Below are 22,500 nucleotides of genomic sequence, written 5' to 3' on the forward strand. Positions count from 1 at the left end.
CAGGTTGGGGTTCCCACGCCCAGTACAATCAGACTGTAATCTCCATTTAACCCATGCATTCATTATTCTTTAATATCTGAGAGGAAGGTTGAGATTTACTTAGCATGAAAATACTAATGTTTATGTGCAGCAGCTACAGTAGGTTTGGATCATGTGTGATCACTGCATACTTCCATACTTCAAATATATAGTAGCAATAGTAGTCTAGTACGTAAAGAAGCCTGTAAAATAAATATGTAGTTTTAGATGCAGCCTGGATTAAAAATAAAAACTGGGAAGTGGATGTCATGTTGTTTGTGCGCCATCTGGTGGCGCACGTCCCAATCTTCTGAACCCCTTTTAAGGTCTATCCACAGATTTTATAGTGATGCCCATGACAAAACCTTCAGGTGGCGCCTCTTGAGGTACTTCCATTGTGGATTGAGAATGATCCTAATTTGTCGGTAGATAATCACCAAGACTGATGACTCTTCCTAGGATTGGTTGGCCTTCCACAATTTCCCAAAGGGTGCAATGGCAAATCATCCAGAAAGTCACCAAATTTTCCAAGGGAATAGCCCAGATACTGTATGCGGGTAGGAAAAAGTTCTGTGGGATTTTTGGACAGACTTGTATGTATTGCTCTTTAGAGGACCAGGGTTGGGAACCAGGGTTGGGAACCACTGACCTACATGCTAAAACTACACTGGAACATGTAGTTCTGAATGCATCCAAGGAAAGTAGGCTGGATGTAGCTTAATCTTTGTACATCTCAGAGAGTCATTTACATACACTATATGGACAGAAGTATTGGGACACCTGCTCATTCATTGCTCATTCCAAAATCAAGGGCACTTAAAAAGAGTTCATCCTGCTTTTTGTTGTCTCTACTGTCCAGGAAACACTTTCTACTAGACTTTAGAGAATTGCTGTGAGGATCTGATTGCATTCAGCACAAGAACAGGGTGTCGGATGATCAGTGCAAGATAAGTGCTGATTATTGTACTCTGGGAAGAGATGTCAGTCTGTGTTTTAAAACAGTAAGCATCTCTCCCGTTCAGACACCGAAGGAGACGGTAAGAAGTTCTGTTGTTCCAGGGATGTACAACAGCAAGACCTGGGCAATAATCAGGCATTTTTAATGGATAACGGATATATGCTTTTAAGGTTCTGATCAATTTTCGAACCTTAGGCAGTGTGCCACCCGGCGTCCTCTAGCCATTATTAAAAGATATGACCCTCAGCTGCTGCAGATGAACTTCAAATTTTTTTTCTAAGACCATAGACCATTTATTGGTCATTTATCAACATTATTTTGGTGAGAAAAAAAAGCTTAATGTGATGCAGCCAACAACAAACGGCACACAGAACAACAGTTCAAATAGTTAGTAAATGTCAAAACAGGAGGATTTGAATCACTCTTCCTTTAATGTTTTTCTGTTTTCTGTCATTTGTCCATACTACCAAAAACCAACCAGTTTGGTTGTAGTTGTGCAACGACAGAGATATTTTATTCCATTAAATCTTTTTGGGAAGATATAACGTTACTCCCATCCTGCCTTTGCTCCTGAATTACACCTGACTAGAAACCAGACTATTGTGGAAATGCTCTGTTTTACCAGCGGGAGAACCACACTTCTTTCTTTGGAACTGGGAGCTGAATGGTCAGGTAGGTCAGTCATACTGGATTGTGAGATATTAAACACTATTGAGATTTAACAAAAAATGCCGCCACAACAAAGTAGATCAGTTTAGAACAGAAATTCTCACTGAAATAGTGATTTTACTGGTGTTTACAATTGTGTATTAGCACATCTTACCTACGCTGTGCGGCTGACTTGTCCACAATTCTCTTCCTGATATCTTGGCTGATTTCTTTTGACTTTCCCATCATGTTACACAAAGAAGCAGTGTGTGCATTAGAATACATCCACAGGTGTGCCTCTAATTATTGTTGCCAATAAACCTATCAGAAGCTTCCAAAGACATGACATCATCATATGGGCTGGCCCAAAATTCCCTCTCTTATTAATCTGGCATTTAGCAAATAGAAATAATTTTTATAATCCTAATTGACCTAAAACGGGAAAAGTTTATTCTAAATTCATGTCAGACAGTGAGAAAAAATGCATGTGCCTTTTTATATAGTGTATGTAAACTTCTGGTTTCAACTGTAGTTCAGTTTGTCCAAACAACAACATGTAATCAGTTTTAAAAGGAGGACAGCTGGCCCATGGCCTAAATCATGGACAGAACATGCTACTGCCTAAAGATGTTGAGCATTTAATTAACATTGAACAAACGTAATATAACAAAACATTACAATCATAACATTAGAATTACAGTAATCCATATTTGTCATTGTGTTTCCACGTACGTCTGCTAGGGGACACTGAATAAACATTAAATAACCAACGCTTACCTTTCAGCCCTCCAGGCAAAATAAATAAATAATCATGCATGCAGGTTGCTAAGCTGGCCTCATGCACCTCATAGTACATTCAGTTCAAGTACTGCTCCTCTGATTAGAGACGATGTGCAAAGCAGGTGGCCCACAACACGAATCAAACAACTGAGTAATTAAATGACAAAACTTTTTCCCCCCATAAACAAAATAATGTTTCAATAGGCCGTATTTTAGTCTCCATCGCAGAATTGGCCTCCTCGAGTGGCTTAACTTTACGATGGCACCATTACGGCCCCCACCTTCTGTCAGAGAGCACACTGGGGATCATCTTGGTCATTAACTTCCCTTTCCCTTCACCGCTTTAACAGCTTATTAACAGCTATAAGTGCCGTCATTTAACGTGGCTGAAGCCCTTTGAGTTAATCTCCTTGTCGTGCGTGGTTGAACTCTCGCCGCTCGGCTTCACCGGGTGCGAGGCCACATCACTGCCTGGCGAAACCTCTTTTGAGGGAACAGTCACTTCCTTGGACATTCTCCATTTTGAGTCACTTGTTTGCTGTAAGGGAACAAGACAAAACCCCGTTCAGAATGAGCCGGAAACTAGCACACACATCTTCCTGCTAATCAAATGTTGACACAGCTGGTCCTGAATGCAACTCATCAATGTTTCTCAGTGCCTATTACACGTGCCATGTGTTTCAGCTACACAGATACAGCATAACCAGACAAGATCGCACATCATCCTTTCCCTTCCTCTGCTGTACAAACACAGAAACAGAAATGTTGAAGAAAGAAGAAAAGCAACCTCCGGGCAGCCTCGACGAGACCTTCTCTGCTGGTTTGTGCAGGTACTGGAGGCCAAGGGCTGCTTCCCACACTGTGTGCCTGCATTCACCATCCTCCTCTCTCTGAAAGAGAAGGAAGATTGAGCCTCTGTACCTCTGCCTGTGGAGCAAACAGACCACAATGAATGATGCAACTGTTCTTTATGAGAGATACCACAGGATCATAAACTTTGAGGGTATTTCACAAAGCAGAAAAACACATTTCTCATGTAATTCGTTTACATAAAAAAGTTTCATTTAATACGTTAACCTTTGCTCATTAGTCCATTTATAAATTTACATTTATACAGTGGCATACAAAGGTATTATTACCTTTGTATTATGGGTCAAAATATCTAACTGTGAATAGCCAAGCAAAAGCAAAGGATTTCTGAAAGGTTCTCTATAATACTTGTTCAGTTCTAGCTTTTAGTATCAAAAAAGGCCTAAAGCAAAGATTTGGATGGTCCACCTTGCATGGTCAGACTCTTTCAATTCTTGTTTGGGAGATTTCACACATTCTTTTCTGCAAAAGGTTTGGGCCATCCTGCATGCTCTGCTCTTCTGAGGTCTATCCACAGATTGTCATCAATGTTTAGGTGTGGAGACTGTGAGGGCCATGGTAAAACCCTCAGCTTGCACCTCTTGAGGAAGTCCATTATGGATTTTAAGCTGTGATTTTTATGGCTGTGTATGTATCATAATCCTGCTGTCAAAGTAATCTTTTCACTTTTTTACAGATAGCGTTATGTTTGCTTCAAGAATTGCTGCTATTTGATCGAATCCATTCTTCACTCAACCAGTAAAATGTTCCCCATGCTACTGGCTGCAGCACAAGCCCAGAGCATGACTGATCAACCCCTATATTTAACCTTTTCATGACATTCTGCACTTGTTCTTATATTGCCTCCAAAGAGGTTTTCTTCTGATGACTCTTCAGTGATGGTCAATTTGTGCACCACCACTCCAGAGTCTGCTAAGTCTTCCTTTCACGGTCAAACAGGGGTTTTGATATTGGCTTTCTAGCTTTATACTTCTTGAAGATCAGGTCATCTTACATTCTACTCAGTAACAATTTAAAGCAACAGATATTTCACCCAAGTGTGTTCAAACATTTGGATGAAACTGTGCAAGCTGTTGTCCCTTGAAGATCTTCAGGCAGGTATTGCACAAAGTAGGACTGCTCAAATAGCAAGAGGTCAACTCTCACATTTGATTAAAGTTCTACATCTTACCAAGAAGTCACTGAATGTGAGAACCCCACTGATTGATCGGTTAGCTGGGTAAATGAATCATAAACAGAGAATTTAGCATAAGACAAGTAGAGGACATTGATACCCTTCGTCTCTACAACTGGACAGACTTGCCATTTGGCTTAGGTTAACCAGCTGAACTGAAAGGTCCTGTTTTGTGAGTTACCCCCAAGAAATGTCAGTTCCAATAGTAATGTCTCTCATTCTTGGGCAGGCTTTTCATTTGAGATTACAGTATCTGGCCACTTTGAGCAGCACCCTCCAGTAGAGCATCTTACATGAGCATGTTTTGGCAGCTGTCAGGTCATATCTGTAATGACATTCGCGTTCACACTCCCACATATCAGGAAGGTGTGAAGACCCCCCTGACACCCATGCTACCTGCCGCTTTGCTGTTCTCCTTCGAGGCCACCCCGCCTTCCCCTCCACAGCCCGGGTGGATCTTGCTGCTGCTGCCGCCATTAGGTGTTTCAGCCTCGGTGCTGGTGAGCCATGTCGACTCGGTCTCTCTGGTCCAGCTCTCCGGATAGCGCGGTTCAATGGCATCTGCTCGGCTTCCACCGCAACCCATCGACGAGGGTGCAAAGAGATGCAGACTCTAATCAACCCTCAAATCATGTGAGCTCCACACTGGGGTTAGTAAGCGACCCTCCTCCCTCTGTAGCGTACCGGGCTCCTCTGTATCTGACACTGTGAACGACCACCAGTGTGACCAGGCTGAACCCTGCATCGCTGCCTGCGTCACTGAGGGCGGAGCTGCGAGAAAGCAGCAAAATCACCCTTATTAATCAGCAATACACACACGAGGAAACACACACACACGAGGAAACACACACACGAGGACCTAACTTAACACTTTGCTTGGAGAAATTATTTTTTACACGTTTGATTTTGGTAAGTGCAATTTATTATATAAATTAATATATATATTATAAATTAATATATATTAATTAAATAAACATTTATAATAATGTCATGAAGCTAGTCCATTCGTTACTACTCTTCCCCCATCACTTGTAATGCTCCGGGACACTGGGAGGTGGAGGACTAACACATGCTTCCTCCTACACGTGCGTACACTGGCTAGCACCACGCCCATGCTGGCCAGAATCACAGTGAAGTGAAGTGAAGTGATGTGATGTGGGGAGAAGGAGAGCCATCCACCCTCCTGGAAAGAGCAAGGTCTATTGTGCTCTCTTGGGCTCCGGCTGCTGATGGCAGCTCTCTACCTCAAATATAAATTCATTTGTAACAGATCATGGCACTCCAAGTCATCCAAAAAAAAAAAGATGATGGATTCTTTGAAATCGTATTTATATTATTGATTTTTAATGTTAGATATTTATTATATATAACTTTGTATCTGCAATATTGTAAAGATAATTATTATGTAAAAATATTTTATTCTCCATTGGTTCATATATTATGGAATTTGGACACAATGTAAAGAACATTGTCATTTTAAAAAATTCACTTATATTCAACTCAAACGTTTTATATAGGGCTTTTCACAACAAATGTTGTCCCAAAGCAGCTTTGCAGCTAGTGGCAACAGTGGCAAGATAAAAAAACTCCCTCAGATCGAGAGGAAGAAACCTTGAGAGGGACCAAGACTCAAAAGGGGAACCCATTCTCCTTTGGTCAACACCAAATAGAACAATAATAAGCAAATCAGAGAGAAAACAACAATAAAACAAGACTGAACCAAGAGAAAAAAGGTAAATGTGCTGTCAAGCAGTGAGGTGCAGATGAATCAATGTAAGGCCCCAGAGCAGAACAGCGAATGGTGAGGAAGAATGAAATATATAATTTATGTATAAACATAATTAATGTAATATAAAATGTATTGTAATTAGATATTTAATATAAAGATGATATTACTGCTAATAATAGTAATAACTAGATATGAGTAATAATGGATATTAGTAGTATTACTTATTATTATACTGATGTGGTAATAAGAATTGTTCCCACCATTTATTTCCAGCAACATACAGCTCTGGAAAAATTAGAGAGATAAATTCCCATCTCTATGTGTATGGCAGTCATTTTCTTCCAGGTATTTCATCAAACAAGGCTGAGTTACCTGAATTTGCAGACTATGAATGGTCCCAACAGCAATGTGAAAGACCAGTGGAGAGCCTGCCAAGACATGAAAGCTGTGATTGGCAGTCAAGGTTATTTCACCATAGTGATTCTGAATGCTCTCAAAGTTCAAATAATAGTGCTGTTGTTTAAATTTTAATAATAACTTTTTTGCATTATAATTATTATAAAATGTCTTTGCATTACTTATGCAGCTGTCATTTCTGCAAATAAATGCTCTAAATAGCAGTATTTTTATTTGGAATTTAAGGGCTATGTTGTCCATGGTTTGGTTAAAATACAATGCAAATGTTAATTTCCCTAAACACGTTGCCTATAAATAGTTTAACCAGAGAAACTAATAATGTAGGGTGGTCTCTTCATTTTTTCTGGAGCTGTTTTTTTAAACATTGCTTTTTCAAGCTTGTGAATCATTTTTACAAGCAATTGTTTTTTTTTTGTTTTTTTATCATTTTAAATAATTATTTATGTCACTCATCTCTTTGCTGCTGTGTTATTTTGAATAGAAATCAAAATTTTACTTCCGAATGAAAAACAAATTTTGTGTCCATGAAGTGCTCTGAACTGCATTTTAGGCATAAAAAGTGCTTCATAAATAAAGTGCATTTTTATAACGATGGTGTTTTTAATACATGGAAGCATTCTTCCAAAACAATCGCATTACTGTGGACTGAATATGTGTGCCTTGATCTGTAATAAAACACGACAACTAGCTTTGTACACATTTATTGGTCCTTTAGTGGTTCGTTTCTGACACAGGTGATCACAGTCTTCTTTAAATATAAATAAATCTTGATCTCACAACTAAACACACACAACATTAAGATACTGGTTCCTGATAACAAGACTGAACAGAATCACTCATTTCAGAAATACACAGCAAACACAGGAATCACAAGTGGACGAATAACTTAAAGCCCGGACAAAACAGCACCTTTATGGAGAAAGATATACCAAGGTTGCGAATACGTGTCCACAATACACTGACGGCACACTGAGTCGTTTAATCCAATAAAACATGCCAATCAGAGGGTGAAACGCTGTCATTCAAATATGCCCATTTGCCTGTATAATACAATCTACAACATCAGGAATAAGATGGTTGAAGGGTGTGGACGGTAAAGTACTACACAGAAAACTAATAAAGAAATACTTCATTTTTTACTTCAAGGTAAATATGACTTATCCTTTTGAGTAAGCGCATGCCATCAATCAGCCTAGATATTTATTTCAATTTAGAGATTTCCTAAATCAGGAGGCTTCCATGGAGGTTAAAGGTATTTACAATTTTATTACTCTATGACTTTTACAATTTAAAACCTGACCTAGAAGGACTAGGTGTGCTGCCAATTCCTGGCAATGTTGTTTATCAGGAAGTAATCTTTTCTTGTTACTTGGTCACAAAATAGGGCAAGTTTTTTTGTCAACAGCGCACAGGAGGGCCAGGTGCGTAGTGAAAGAACCTTGAGTCATGTGCCTCCATTGTGGTCTTTCTTGTACGCCTCTTCTGCACAAATATATAGAGGACAATTACTAAATAGAAGCTCAATTATTAAAGCAAAAATCACATTTCACTCAAAGATCCTGAAGCTTATCCACAGAGCAGAACGTCCCTGTGTTCCATGAAAGGAAACTGTGCCTGTGCTCCCTTATTTAAAATCAAGAAGGTTGAGATCAATCTTGTAGTAAACGTAGGGGTAATATTCCTGCTGGCTCAAGTTCAAACCAGGGATGTCCATGGAGGCCTACAGACAAAGGCAGGAAACATTAGACAAAACACTGCACTGTACCTGGCACCACAAGCTTAGATTTACATGGTAACTTACATCAATAATAGCAGCACTGCTGTCCAGATGCTTGTATAGCTCCTGCAGGACCTCCCGCAGCTTTTTCATGTTCTTCTTATTGGGCTGCAGAAGCATAGCCTGGAAGTTGACTGGCAATCCATACCTTCAGGGTTCAGATTAGAGGGACTAATATCTAAATCTTCATATGGATTCATTAATAAAAACAATGCACAGACAAACAGTTAAGAAATGAACATGGCTTCTATTTATACAGCATCCTACCTTAAGACAGACTCTGTAAAAACTCTCAGAGCCTTGATATGGATCCAAGCAATGAAAGCCTCACTGAAGTTCACTTTCAGCCATCGTACCAAAGGCCCCTGCAGACAAACACAAATGCAGGTTTATCCTCTTAGCAGAGCGTTTAATACATTAATCAAGTCCTCCTTGTGTAGCATCATTGTAAAATGAAAATATTTAAGTAAATGGGAAATAATAATGTGACATTTGATTAACTTAAAGAAAGTAAAATAGTCATTGGTATGTGCAAAAACACAAGTTTCAGACAAAGGTTTCATACAAAGATCTCAGAACATGTTAGCCTGTTAGTTAGGCCATAAATTGTCATTAGGAATCGTCTGCTGATGACAATTCCAGAAAATAATAACTCTGCTTCCTCAGATCTTTTGCTATCACTCAACAACCATGGGCTCCGTAATGCAGCTGAACAATCCCAATGAAGCTAACTGATTAATAGAAAGATCATCCTCCTAGATGGACCCATAATGTTTTTAAGCTGCCATAACTGCCACAATAGGTGTTAATAAGTACTGCCTTACAAATGAGTCCAAACATTTGCACATGACACAATTAGTATTTTATGTTTCTGTTTAAGTTAGTCAAATAAAAGTGAGCATGTATTAATGTGCATCCTTTTCCTTTTCAAAGCAATAAAATATGCTATTTGACCAGTGATGCCCAAACTTTTACATATAACTACAACTGATTGTGGTTAGTGTTTGAAGTTGCTTCTTTAGTTTTGCACTGGAGCTACAAATTTTGATTGGCATAGCCTTCCATACTTCTATAATATAGACATTATTTAAATAAGCTGTTAGACACCAAACTTGTGTTGGCTGATTAAGTGGACAACCATGTAAATCAGACTGTTTGTCAAACTATTCCTTACTAAGTTTCCACACCGCTGGTAAAATGACATGTTTTGCTGATTTTCCTAAGTGAAACTTGAAGTTGACACAAAATTGAATGGCTTTTTCTTACAAATTTTAAGGCATAATGTCTGTAAACGTTATACCGTACATCAGCATGTCACCCCCTTTCCCCCAAATATGTTATGTTATGTTCAGTAAATAAACAATGATTTTGCAATAAAGTGTGATCATTTTTTGCCCAATACAGCATGCGATTTCACAAGGGCTGCCCAAACATTTGCATCTATATATGGTTATTATTTCAGTGTGAAATCTTAGTTCATTACTTTATTTACTTCTGTGGTCTTATACTGCATGCATGCTGATGAAACACCTCAATTTCCCAGCAAGGATGAAAAAACAGTCATTTCATCTTCAGAAGATGAAATCATGCATTGTTTTGCATTGTTTGGTGTGTGTATTTATCTGGCCTGGGAGGGATGGATCAAAAGACATAATGTAACATAAAAAATTACAAAGTACATTAAACAGCAGGAGGATTACAGCCACTTGCATTTTTTTTCTGCAAACTCTATAGCAAAATTTAATTCAATGTTTATTAAACAATGTATTCAACCTTTGTGTAATCCCTGTATTGTTTTTTAAATGAAGGATTGTGATGTGCAGTGTGGAATCATACAAACTGCTTCTTTTTGTCTGTAGAGAGCCGAGTCAACTCCTCTTTGTCTGCCTTCATCTCCTCTTCATTATACTGAAAGTCACGCACCACAAACCTGGCACAAGGAATTAAACCAGTCAAGGACACCAAGCACAACAGGACACCAAGCACAGTGTTCTGCAGTGAACCTTGTGTATGTGTTTTAGTAGTGGCTTTGAATGTAAACAGGCATACAGAATGTATGTTGAATGTATACAGTCACAAACACAGAGTCTTGTATATGTGCACATGCTATTTGCACATACAGTGCTTAAGATACTCACTTGTTTTCCCTGGCCTTGTGTTTAAAGTCATCTATGGCCTTCCTAAAGAGCGTGACGCTGAACAGCCCACTGTCCTGGTCTTCAAACAGCAGACTGTGAGATAAGATGTGATCTCAAAATTAGAAGAATCAACTACTGCATTCTGCTGCAGTCCTACACCGGCACTGCAGTGAAAGGATCAGACTGGAATTCAACTCAAACTGCTGAGACAAATCTTAGCAAGATCCCAAGCATCCAGCCACATTCATCATATTAGTGATTTAAGCTAGTTAAGGTGTATTGCTGGCACAAGCATTTAATTGCACAGTTTGTGTACTGTTCAAAGAATAGCACTGTCATCTGCATGAGACTCTCAGCAGCAGGCGCCATGTATGAGTCTAGGAGTACCATGTACGATGTGAAGCACTGGAGCTCAATACAATGGGGTATAAAACTCCCAGCATTGGTCTGTGGAACATTAAATCTGTGTTTAACAGAGTATTGGAGTACTATGGCAGCTAGAGGGGTATAAAGCTTACCCCAGCATTGGGCTATGGAGCACTGGGCCTGTGTTCTTTGAAGTATTGGAGCGAGCGCCACCCAATGGGGTATAAAACTCCCAGCATTGGGCTGTGGAGCACTGGGTCTGTGTTCTCTGAAGTATTGGAGATCCACCCAATGACATAAGACACTGATTTCAGAAGATATGTTGGATGGGCAAGTGTCCTTAAACCATTGGACATACAGAATACTATTTGTTCATCATAACAATGGGAAATAGCAAAACAAAGGAGGAAAATATCTAGGACACCCATGACAAATTGAATGAACTCAATAACTTGATGAAACCTAACATAAATGTGAAATTAGTCAGGAATTCCTCATGCAGCTCTGCTTTTAAAGAGGACCGGGACCTTCTAGTTTTCCCGGACAGCTGTCTGTGTGTGTGTGTGCTGTGTACAGGGCTATGGTCCTTGTTATTGCGTTTGTCATCACGACCACACAGACAGGGGGATAATGGGTTTCCATAGTCACTGCGATGGCTGATTACATAGGTCAGTCTGCCTGTTTCTCCAACAAAGGAACAGATGCAGAAAGCATAATGCACAAAGACTGCGCTTTACACGAGTTGAGCTCGGCACTGTTCATTTCGAGTACTTCACAGTTTTCCAAAACACTGCGTTAACACAATAAATGCAAGAATAACAGCAGGAACAGTTTTCTCTATTGTGTTAAAAAACACTGTGAAATGAGCGCGGCCCATGTTTTCAGTCAGATTTCACTTTTAAATCCCAATAAACATGACTTACTTCGAAGATCGTGGAACCACCATTTCAGAAAGGGTCTCATATGTCTTCTGCCAGTCAGGGTAACTTGTTCTGTAAAATTAAGCAATTACTGGAACATTAAAAAAAGGAAACATAAAACCTGGATGCATAAAAGGGATATCAGGGAAAAACTGTTGATTAAGATACTTTGTTTTCCCATGAAATTTCCATGACATGCAGAAAAAAATTTGATCTACCGCCTTTAAGTTACAAAGCTAAATCGGACAGTCCTATCCTGGCTGACCACGGGTATTAGAAAACATATAGACAGATGAGGTGACTTAAAGTCCTATGGAACAGTATAGTACAGCTTGGATGGCACTACAATTGAGTGATCTATTAAACATCCAGTAAAATTTGGATGAAAATAGCAGAAAAGAAATATAATAACATACATATTATAATTTAATAATCAAACCAATCTGAGAACTGTCTGGGCAGGGTCCTAATATTCTTCTGAATGTGACTGACATCCCTGTAAATGAAAAAACCTTATACAGGAGGAGGAAAACACCTTCTTACTGTCCAACAGAAGTCCATGCAGAAAGATTTTATTCTATGCAATTTGAATACATCAAATCTAGACACAACGTACAGAACTGACAGACCCACATAAAAAAAAAGAAAAAAAATGTAAAAGATGGAGATACACATGAATGGAACGCATGGATAAATGGACATGAATGAATGAACAGGGAAACAGATGGTGGACAGACCAGCAGAGAGACAGATAGGTATGCTAGCTTTCTCAGACTGGAACGCAGTGAGACAGAGCTGAATGGACAGTGTGGTTAAAGCTGTGTGGGTGGAACAAAACACATCAGTCCTCTGACTGGTAAGGGTACCACTGACACAAGCAGTACCCAAGATAAAGCATACAGGGTGCATATATATTATTTGCCCACAAAAGAAAGATGAACCTGTTCAGAGAGAAAACATGAATTTAGGTTCCCTAACTAACTGGCCACTAACTGTTCCTCAGCAGGGGTAATCAATTATGGTTCTGGAGTGGCCAGTGGCCAGTGTTGGTAATGTCCCTGCTCGGTCACTCCTACTAAACCTGATAACTAACTGATACGTTGAGGTGAGGAAAGGTAAGGAAATCAATAAACTGGGCCAGACTTAACTCCCCAGCAACAGAATTGATGATTTCTGCTCAATAGGAAAATAAATCTCCATTACTTGGGTTGGTGAGCACTGAGAAATCGGCTCAATGTAAGGAAGATGAAAAAAATATCCAGTTAAAGTAAACATTATGAAAAGCAGAAATAGCAGCATTACTTACTTCGGAACAACAACAATCATAGTGATGAGGTATTCAGAGTCAAGCACAAAGTCCTCTTTCTTCACAATGTCAGCCAAGCTCCGTGTCAAAAGGCTCCCCCTAGTGGACAAAAACATCACCATCAGGAGATCAGTTGTCAATCAACTAGAAAAAAGCACTGATCTCCCCCTTGATAAAAGCTTTGTTTGTTTGTTTGGGAGGCACACACAGAAAAGCCTCAATTTACAGAATGCTAACTATACTATTAGGCTATCATAGTCTAAATGCTTCCACTTACGCATTCTTCCTCTCCAGGTTCTGCAGGTTGCCCTTAATGCTGTTGTACGCTGAAGCTCTTGCTTTCAAATCATTGTCTATCTGAGTCACTTGCTGTTAAATAAAAAAAAGGGACAGATGCATTAAAAAAGTCATTTGGAGGTAAAAACATCACAAAACAACCATGATTCAAAAACGTATGATACATATTCTTCTATGGTCCTTACTTTTGAGATGATTTCTAAGATATTCTTCAGAGACTGCTTGATGGGATATTTGGCCATGTCCCACTGGAACCTTGTTATGTAGGTGATTAAATCAACTGCAAAGAAAAGAAATGTTGGCACAAGGATTAGTATTGTATCCTTACTACTAATACACATGCCAAAGTGTCTGCTTAAATTCATCCATCTCCTAGTGGCAAACAAAGACACTTACAATGGTGAACATATTATGTAATTATATTCAACATATGGGATGATTTCTTCCCTTACCTCCATTGGCCAAAAGATTCTCTTGTACTTTATCTCGACTATCCTCCAAAACATCAGTCATGTACTGGGCCAACTTCTTTACCACACTGAGGAGGTTTAAAATATTAAGTTATATGGAGTGGCTTCTTGCAAATGCAGCTAGACTCAAGTGACCAAAATAAATTTCTTAGGTAAAAACAAAAATTATGACATTTTAAAAATTTGTTAGATTGTTTTTGGCTTTTCACTAATCAGTTTTACTGTTTTTACTGCTAGCACTTTTAAAAATGTTTCATTTTTTATTTATTTGTATATTTTTGTTATTTCTGTGTTCATATATAATTAATTACTTATAATTACTTATACTTATAATATATTAGTATTAATAATAATAATAATTATATATATATATATTATAATTATTACTACATGTTGTAGGTCAGATTTTCAACTCTAAGTTTTAAAAACTTGATTATTTTAGGGCATCACTGGACTATCCTTTGAACTGGATTTATTATACAAATCTGACGCTAAATAGCAATGCACATCGCTCACTATTATATTCAAGAAATGTGCAATTTCTACATAAATGTGCATTTCTACATAACTTTGCAAGAAATGGTTCTCTAAAGGTGTTACTTTACAGTAGATATCTACTTTTGAAACAAGTCTAATGTTAAAAGATGATTCACACAAACTGAACAAATAACACAAAAAGACACAAACCTTTCAACAAAGGAGTCCAGTTTGGCAAGCTCATCTGACAGGCCTACAAGGACATCAAGTGTTCCCACCTATAAAGAAAAACAACAACATTCACTAAAACACATGGAAACTTAGGTCTTAGGTTCTTATGCCAGTCTACAAAGCCTGCATACGAAATTGTGGGCCATTGCCAACATCCTGCACTTTTCATGTAAGTATACAGTATAGATGCAGATGCTGATGCATAGCTGCTTGCACAATTTTTAAATTGGGACCAAATCCTTCTGGTTCAGCATTACAGAGAAATATAACCTGTATTTCTGTACTGTTACAAAAGCAGTAATCAAGTAAACAAATATTTTAGCACAGTAGCCCAGTATCATCTAAATGTTCTGCTCAAACAAACAAAAAAAAAAGCAAATCTAAACACCTGCCTGATGCTGATCTGTTTGAAGCAATTCTCTGATTTCTGATTCCGGACTCATTTGACCAGGTTGCATTTTTGCAGGCTTCAGCCTCAGCTTTCTGTTCCTGGCTGACCGAAGCCATCTGCATGCAGCACATCTGCTTAAGGGTTCAACTTGTTGTGCATTCTGAGATGCTTTTCTGTTCACCACGGTTGTACAGAGTGGTTATCTGTAGCCAGTAGAGTTCCTGTAGCCTTGAAACAGTCTGGCCACACTCTCTAAACGTCCCTGGATCTTTGGACCACTCATTGTTTTTTTATTTATTCTGATACTGTAGAGACAGACGTGCACAAAAACCCCAGCCCACATCACAACCACACTTCAAATCACTGAGACCACCCCCCCTTTCTGATTCAAAATCACCTGAAGCTTCAGGCTTGTATCTGAGTTTATCTTCATTTCTCAACACTTTGTAATACTTGAGTAATCTGATCAGTACCATTAATATGCTTAAAGTATGGTATAGTACACTTAACAAGCCATTATGTTTTTGGTTATTCAACTGCTGTAGTTATTAAGTGTTAAGGGCAGTGGTGGCTCAGCGGTTAGAGCGCCGGGCTATCGATAACAGGGTTGTGGGTTCGATTCCTGGGCTTGGCAAGCTGCCACTGTTGGGCCCTTGAGCAAGGCCCTTTACCCTCTCTGCTCCCTGGGCTCCCTGAGTTGGCTGCCCACCTCTCTAGGTGTGTGTGTACTCACTGCCCCTAGTTCACTAGTGTGTGTGTTCACTACCACAGATGGGTTAAAGGCGGAGGACACATTTCGCTGTACAGTGACAAATACGTGCACCTTTACTGGTCTCTCACTACTGCAGAGATCATGATGGTGGGGTGCGTTCACTTCACGAAAACGTGCTCCATAAATAGAGCTTTCCTGTCTATCAGGTCTTGTTTATTTTTGTGCTGATTTCCATTACCTTGGTTTACATAGTGTAAAATCCAGCCATGAAATAAGTACTTGGAGATCATCAAATTGTGCAAAACTGAAGCTTTCTGAAGACAACTGATACTAGTCCAGATACGGCTTCCGTGAACAGCATCGTGAACACTGTAGTGAACGCTGCCTTCTAGGATCAGCTCACTTCGAATGTACCGAGTTCTCCAACCATAAAACCTCAACATGTGGTGTTCTTCAAAGACAGAAACAAAAGGCCGAAACTTCACCTTTAGGTCTGGAATGCTGAATTTGCTGTTGGTGGACAGGTTGCTGTTGGTGTGAGTGGTGGCGATGTTCATCTTATCCCATGTCTGCTGACAGGTCTTCTCTCCAGGAGCAGATATGAGCCAGAATTCAGCCATGGCTTCTCTCAGACAGTGCATCAGACCAGGGAATCTCCTATAACATAAAATCAAACACGGTCATTGAGCTCAGGATTGGGGAAGGAGCTGAGAATAGATCTAGAGAATACTGCTGTACATATGTGACAGGGATTTGATCTGACAACTGTCTGCCTGCAGTTTCACGTTTCCTCGTTTATTCCTCAAATAGCAGTCACGAGTTTCCTGATCATAAGGACAGACTGTATGAGCCAGCTGCTGCAGCTGGTGTGTTATTGTGTTATTTAGATACACTATTCAAATTAAACATCAAATACAGTGTCTGGACTTTAAACGCACACCTAAAACGCAGTTCACTAGTATGAGAGTCGGTGTGTATAGCAGTCGATGCTGGCCAATGTCCCTTTTTACTACGAGCCTAACGCTACACAGGAGAGTCACGAACATGGGATAAGCTACTGATATTTATGTGTACATACATACCGTTTAGGGTTTACAGACTCAGTAAACCAAACCACGATAAAATAATGATTATATTGCCTATTTCAGCTATTAAAAGAAAACAGACGGTGTCGGTTATTTACCCTGCTGCCACAGAGATCACAGACCGTGCTCAATACATTCAAAGTCAGCTGATCTAAGAAGGCAGCGTTCACTACAGCGTTCACCGTGCTGCGCCAAAGCCGTATCTGGACTAGCGCCAGTTAGCTTCAGAAAGCTTCAGTTTCGCACATTTTGATAATCTCCAAGTATATATTTCACGGCTGGATTCCAGATTTTACACTACGTAAACCAAGTTAATGGATATCAGCACACAAAAAAAAGGAAAGTCTAAATCGACAGGGAAGCTCTATTTATAGGGCACATTTTCGTGAAGTGAACGCACCCCACCATCATAATCTCTGCAGTAGCTTTCTGGGCCTGAGCGAGAATATATCGCCCCCTGTTACTGTGGAGGGAGCAAAACAGTAAGATCCTCTGCAAATCATATGGAACTAATATTTATATTAGAACGATTAGGACTAAACACATGTTAACAAAGATGCTGTTTAATATAATATGCATCATTCAAAGGACTTACACAAATTTACCTCACATTTCTATGGAAGAGATTTCACATACTATTAAAAAAAATGAATAATAGTAAATTCATGTCTTAATCCATACACAAATCAAGCTGATTAAACAGTCTGTCAGTTAAGATAACAGTTACCTGTTAGGAAACTGGGCCCAGATCTAGCAAGAGCTAGACACCCTGCTGATTAAGGTGGATCATTTAAATTAAGGGATTAAGGTGGATCATTCAAAGAGACCATATCCTGGAGATTTCTCAGTGAAAAGTGCTATACAAAACAAAATATAGTAAATTCACTTACAGTCCACACAGAAGTTAAGGCGCTAAAACAAATCCATGCTGGGATTGGTGTGGCATGGTTGGTGTGGCGCAACAGATGAAACCACTAGCTGCCAGTGCGCTGTTACACCATGTTGGAGGACCAGGGTTCGGTTCCCAGTCTGGGCGCCCTACACCAATAAGAGTCCTTGGGCAAGACTCCTAACATTGCGTTGGCCCACTTCTGTAATATGAGTAACCATGTAAGTCACTCTGGATAAGAGCGCCAGCTAAATGCTGTAAAATGTAAATGTAGTTGATTTGTGCTGGTTGAATAGCATACCAGTTTTCGAAATGCTGTTTTTCGCTGGTGATTAGTAAATTACAGTCTATTGCTAGTTTAAAACACATGCCAGTTTATACCCATGACAAGCTTTGCTGATCTATGCTATTTCTACTCATTTACATCCACCTGTTTAACCTACAGCAGTTTAGCCAGTCATTTGTGTCAAATGTGTCCATTTTCTGAAAGCCATACTATGGTCACCCTTTACATTCCAAGGTAAGGAATGTAAGGAACTTAAATATGTACTCTGAATAACACTTACACAGAGGTTATAGAATAAATAAATTAAATTAAGGCTTGGTTTTAGAATGAACTCCACTCAGTGAGTTGATGCACCTGGATCTCAAACACAGGGCCGTGCAATCCTGTTCAATCCTCCACCATCCCCAAGGTCTAAGTTACTTTGATTCGTTTGGGCAAGCTTTAGTCCGATAACCAGGACTCTGGTTTATGTTATGTGTACATGTTATTCACATCACCTGTCAGCAGTTTTTGTGTTATATGAGATCGGTGTATACTGACCTTAGATTACTGCACTTTTTTTGACAGATTGGTAAATTTTAGAGCTATTCTACAAAAGCAGTAGTTTTACAAAAGCTATTCCACAGTAATACTCCTTCAATATTGCAGCTATGAATGTACTTTTAAGAGACAGAAGTGGTTAACAGTTGAACTATGTGGAATTCGCCTGAAGCCTCATTCTCTCAGTAGTACAACATTTGGTGGGTCATTCAGTGCCGGGTCTGCCACAGGCCTTTTCCTAATTCTTTTAGGAAAGATTTGGCTTGAATGGTAACAAGAAACTTAGTCTATAATCAGCAGTCAACAAAGCCTTATAGCTGTAGACTGGGCAAATAAGCCCATGGGATTTTTGGACTATTTCTAGTAGGCCTAAGCTATTTGCCCCTTTCAAGCGTCAGCATGACTGTGGCCTAAAGCTCGGATTGGAATAAATGACATAGTTTTCTGATGAAAAAAACATGTGACTCATTTTTTAATTTGGGATGTCTTGTTCTTATTAAATTGTAAAAACTGAAAAGTCATTACTTGTCTTATTTTGGTCAGTATCATAAAAAACATGCATAAACACAACAGATAAGACATCTAATGAGAGACAGGCTTGAAATGACACAACAAACATATTCTATGCATGAAAGGGTTAGTTGAAAAATAATTTATCCATTTCAGTTCCCTAGTTTATAACATTTTTAGGTCCCTAAAGAACCATTTTTGTAAAATATTGAGTATAAAGAAAAAGAAACATGTTCAAAAACATCTATTTTACAAAATGAAGATGAAAAACCTAAGGAATCAAAAGTGGTGCCCACTTTGCTCTATGCTCTCCCAAAAAACCCTTTGTAGCAATGAGCTTGGAGTAAACCACATATTCACTATATGTCCAAATGGTTGTGGACGCCTTTTCTAATGAATGCATGCAGCTACTTTAATTTGCATCATTGCTGACACACACAGCCTTTCTAGTCCCAATAAACAAAGTACTGCCAATAGAATAGGACTCTCTTCAGCAGATAAACATGAACCTTTTGGCACCATGCCTAATGCCAAGTGTGGGTTTGAGGGATATAAAGGGGGATTGAGCTGTGGAGCAGTGGAACTGTATTATCTGGAGTAATGGTACTCCATCCAATCCAATACTTTTGGATTCAGTTGAGAATGAGGTGGAGGGGTGATAATCCAACATTCTGACCTTACCGGCACTCTTGTTGCTGAATGCAACCAAATCCTGACAGCAATATTCCAAAATTGTGTAGATGAATGAAACAATCCTAAAAGAAACAATGAATGAACAGGCGTCCTAATATTTTTGTCCACGTAGTGTATGTATGTGATTATTATATTATGGGATAATTTTACTGTTATTACAGAAAGGCAAATGTGTTTTTGTTACAACATATGTGTAATAACTAATGGTCAATGTTGGTGTGAATGCATGGGCTACGAACTCTTCTTTTTGTATGTTTCTGGTCACAGTTATAAGGATAGCTGGAATATCAGCAGTGTGAAAAGTTGTTTGTTCTTCAAAGAAAAAAGGCTATTCTGTGAGATTTCCGCTAGGCTATGGATATTTTGTTCTGTAAACAATAATGCATTTGTTCAGTAAGCTTTGCAATCTGTTTGGGGAATTAACTAAAATTCTTTGGCAAACCAAGCTGCTCCAGAGGCTATAACAAAAAAACACTCATGAAAGACATTCCTTCAAAAAAAAGTGACCAGAAATATTTGTTAATGATATCTGTTTTCCAACATATTAGGCGTTTTAGTTGTTGTTGCAGTACAATATTGCCAGGAATCCCCTCATTAATTATTCTATTTTATACCCATAGAATTAACTTGAAGCTCATTTAGTGACAGAAACCAATGTCTGTAAATAAGCTTACATATTTACAGTTCAGTAGAAATATACAAGCACTGGTCATAGTAAAAAAAGCAGGGTCTCCAAAAGCTACAGAGACGTTATACTTCCAGTAAGTGAAAGTTTGTGCTAAAGTCCTGAACGAAAATTTCAACATTTGAACACGACTACATCCGGCACACCATCCAGCACATCATAAATTCAAAGGCACACTACTTGGCACATCCTAAACCAGCTGGCATACCATGTGGCACATCCTAAAGCCAATGGTGCACCATCTGGCACATCCTAAACCATCCAGCACATCATCCAGCACATCCTAAACCATCTGGCACATCATCCAGCACATCCTAAACCATCTGGCACACCATCCAGCACATCCTAAACCATCCGGCACACCATTCAGCACATTCTAAACCATCTGGCACACCATCCAGCACATCCTAAACCATCCAGCACACCATCCAGCACATTCTAAACCATCTGGCACACCATCCAGCACATCCTAAACCATCTGGCACACCATCCAGCGCATCCTAAATTCAATCGCACATCATGCGGCACATCCTACTGCTAATGGCACATCATCTGGCACATCCTAAACCAGCCGGCACACCATCTGGCACACCATCTGGCACATCCTAAACCAGCCAGCACACCATCCAGCACACCATCCGGCAAATCCTGGCATGCCATCCAGGATTGCCATTGCAAATCCTGGCATGCCATCTGGCACATTATAAAGCATATGGCACACCATCCGGCACATCCTAAACCAGCAAAATCTGGCACAGCAGCAACAACCAGTCCACGCAAATCCTTAACTAGCCAGCACACCACCTGGCATATCCTACACCAGGATCTTTAAAAACGGCAAAAACTTCCTTACCTTTGAATAGAGGTCAATGTAAAAGTCATTTTGAAGCACTCCTATTGGTCCATTCATGTAGATTAAGATATTTTTTAATCTACACCCTGGACAGATCAAAACTTCTCAGGTGTCCAAAACCATTAACCAGAATAACATGCTATAATTAATCAACACCTGAGTAGTCACAAGACTGTTTTTCACTACAGCAGTTGTGATTTTAGTCTGTACACTTTCTGCAGCGCGTTCAAGGTGTCTGGTACGTTTTTCCGCATCTGGTGCATTTTTACACACGGTGTGCAAAACAACGGAAAAAGTGTAGTACACTTAACGATAAGTATTATTGTCTTCTTTTAGTGCTGTAACATGTTGATAAATGCCTCCATATGCTTCACCACCAACATGCAACGCTAATGTGGAAAGTCTTAAATGTAATGTAATGTAATGTAATGTGGAAAGTCCTACATTGCCCCAAAAGACATACATGCAGTATCAGTAAAGGTGCACGTATTTGGCATTGCACTATGTACAGCATAATGTGTCCTCTGCATTTCACCCATCTGTGGTAGTGAACACACACACAGAGAGCGGTGGGCAGCCAACTCTAGCGCCTGAGGAGCAGAGAGGGTGAAGGGCCCTTGCTCAAGTGGCAGCTTGCCGAGCCCGGTTACCGAACCCACAACCCTGTCATCAATAGCCTAGAGCTCTAACACTGAGCCACCACAGTGGCAGATTCAACTGCGTCTGGTTTTGGAGCATCACAATCGATTACACTAACATTTAATTTCTGATTTGTTCTCATTTGACTATTTATACATCGATTCATAAGCACTAAGCCTCATGTTCTGCTATTCCAAGTGATATAAATGTTTCTGTCTTTTCCAAAGAGGTCCAGTTTTATGTCATCTGTCACAATATGAGACACATGCTGTACCTTATGACCAACAGCAAACTATGTTTAACACTAATTGTACTCTATTTTAAGGTATACCGGTTACTTGACTGGTCTAAACAACTTTGTTTAACTTGACAGATGAAGCTAACAGTATTAAACATTATATGGAGCTTTTTGATGTAACATGAGATACAGCATGTAGAAAAGCAGAAAGCTGCACTGCAAAAAGAAGAGGCTGGCTAAGAAAAGTGAATATTTGTTAGTGACAATATTTAGGCTTTAATTGTTTAAATGTCTTAACATGCCACCTCTTGTTTGAACCAATCCATTTCCAAGTGAGCTAAAACTGAATTGGCACTCATTTAACTTCTGCATCTATGCATTTTCAAGCGGCTTGGGCAACGTA

The 22,500-nt window shown here is 39.3% G+C and overlaps 2 protein-coding genes across 3 annotated transcripts; both read right to left on the reverse strand.

Annotated features, from left to right (window-relative positions):
• Nucleotides 1-2,242: 2,242 nt before the first annotated feature.
• LOC140552049 (brain and acute leukemia cytoplasmic protein) lies at nt 2,243-5,188 on the reverse strand. Its single transcript, XM_072675980.1, has 3 exons — nt 4,845-5,188; nt 3,192-3,331; nt 2,243-2,942 (listed from the first exon to the last, which is right to left on the reverse strand). Exons 1-3 carry the CDS (start codon nt 5,032-5,034, stop codon nt 2,778-2,780), a joined length of 495 nt encoding a protein of 164 aa, XP_072532081.1. The 5' UTR covers nt 5,035-5,188; the 3' UTR covers nt 2,243-2,777.
• Nucleotides 5,189-7,279: 2,091 nt separating this feature from the next.
• atp6v1c1b (ATPase H+ transporting V1 subunit C1b) lies at nt 7,280-16,951 on the reverse strand. 2 transcript variants are annotated; one of them, XM_072675979.1, is made up of 13 exons: nt 16,863-16,951; nt 16,165-16,336; nt 14,556-14,623; nt 13,851-13,936; nt 13,584-13,678; nt 13,379-13,470; nt 13,102-13,200; nt 11,799-11,867; nt 10,510-10,602; nt 10,208-10,301; nt 8,639-8,736; nt 8,396-8,519; nt 7,280-8,314 (listed from the first exon to the last, which is right to left on the reverse strand). In XM_072675979.1, the coding sequence occupies exons 2-13, from the start codon at nt 16,318-16,320 to the stop codon at nt 8,219-8,221; spliced, it is 1,170 nt and encodes a 389-aa protein (XP_072532080.1). In that variant the 5' UTR covers nt 16,321-16,336; nt 16,863-16,951; the 3' UTR covers nt 7,280-8,218. The 2 variants fall into 2 exon arrangements, with proteins under 2 accessions (XP_072532080.1, XP_072532079.1); XM_072675978.1 differs by having other exon boundaries at nt 16,762-16,919.
• Nucleotides 16,952-22,500: the final 5,549 nt, after the last annotated feature.

The sequence above is a fragment of the Salminus brasiliensis genome, chromosome 3, assembly GCF_030463535.1.
Source record: "Salminus brasiliensis chromosome 3, fSalBra1.hap2, whole genome shotgun sequence".
In the NCBI taxonomy this organism is placed as follows: Eukaryota; Metazoa; Chordata; class Actinopteri; order Characiformes; family Bryconidae; genus Salminus; species Salminus brasiliensis.

Bases quoted from the DNA above. Each gene is read 5' to 3' on its own strand.
- LOC140552049 (XM_072675980.1), bottom strand. From the start codon at position 5,034: ATGGGTTGCGGTGGAAGCCGAGCAGATGCCATTGAACCGCGCTATCCG. The intron at 3,332-4,844 runs GTAGCATGGGTG...TTTGCTCCACAG, and splicing joins GGAGAACAGCAAAGCGGCAG to GCAGAGGTACAGAGGCTCAA. The intron at 2,943-3,191 runs GTTGCTTTTCTT...GTTCCCTTACAG, and splicing joins CTCGTCGAGGCTGCCCGGAG to CAAACAAGTGACTCAAAATG.
- atp6v1c1b (XM_072675979.1), bottom strand. From the start codon at position 16,320: ATGCACTGTCTGAGAGAAGCCATGGCTGAATTCTGGCTCATATCTGCT. The intron at 13,471-13,583 runs GTAAGGACCATA...TTTATTTAACAG, and splicing joins TCTTAGAAATCATCTCAAAA to CAAGTGACTCAGATAGACAA. The intron at 13,201-13,378 runs GTAAGTGGAAGC...TTTGTCCACTAG, and splicing joins AACCTGGAGAGGAAGAATGC to GGGGAGCCTTTTGACACGGA.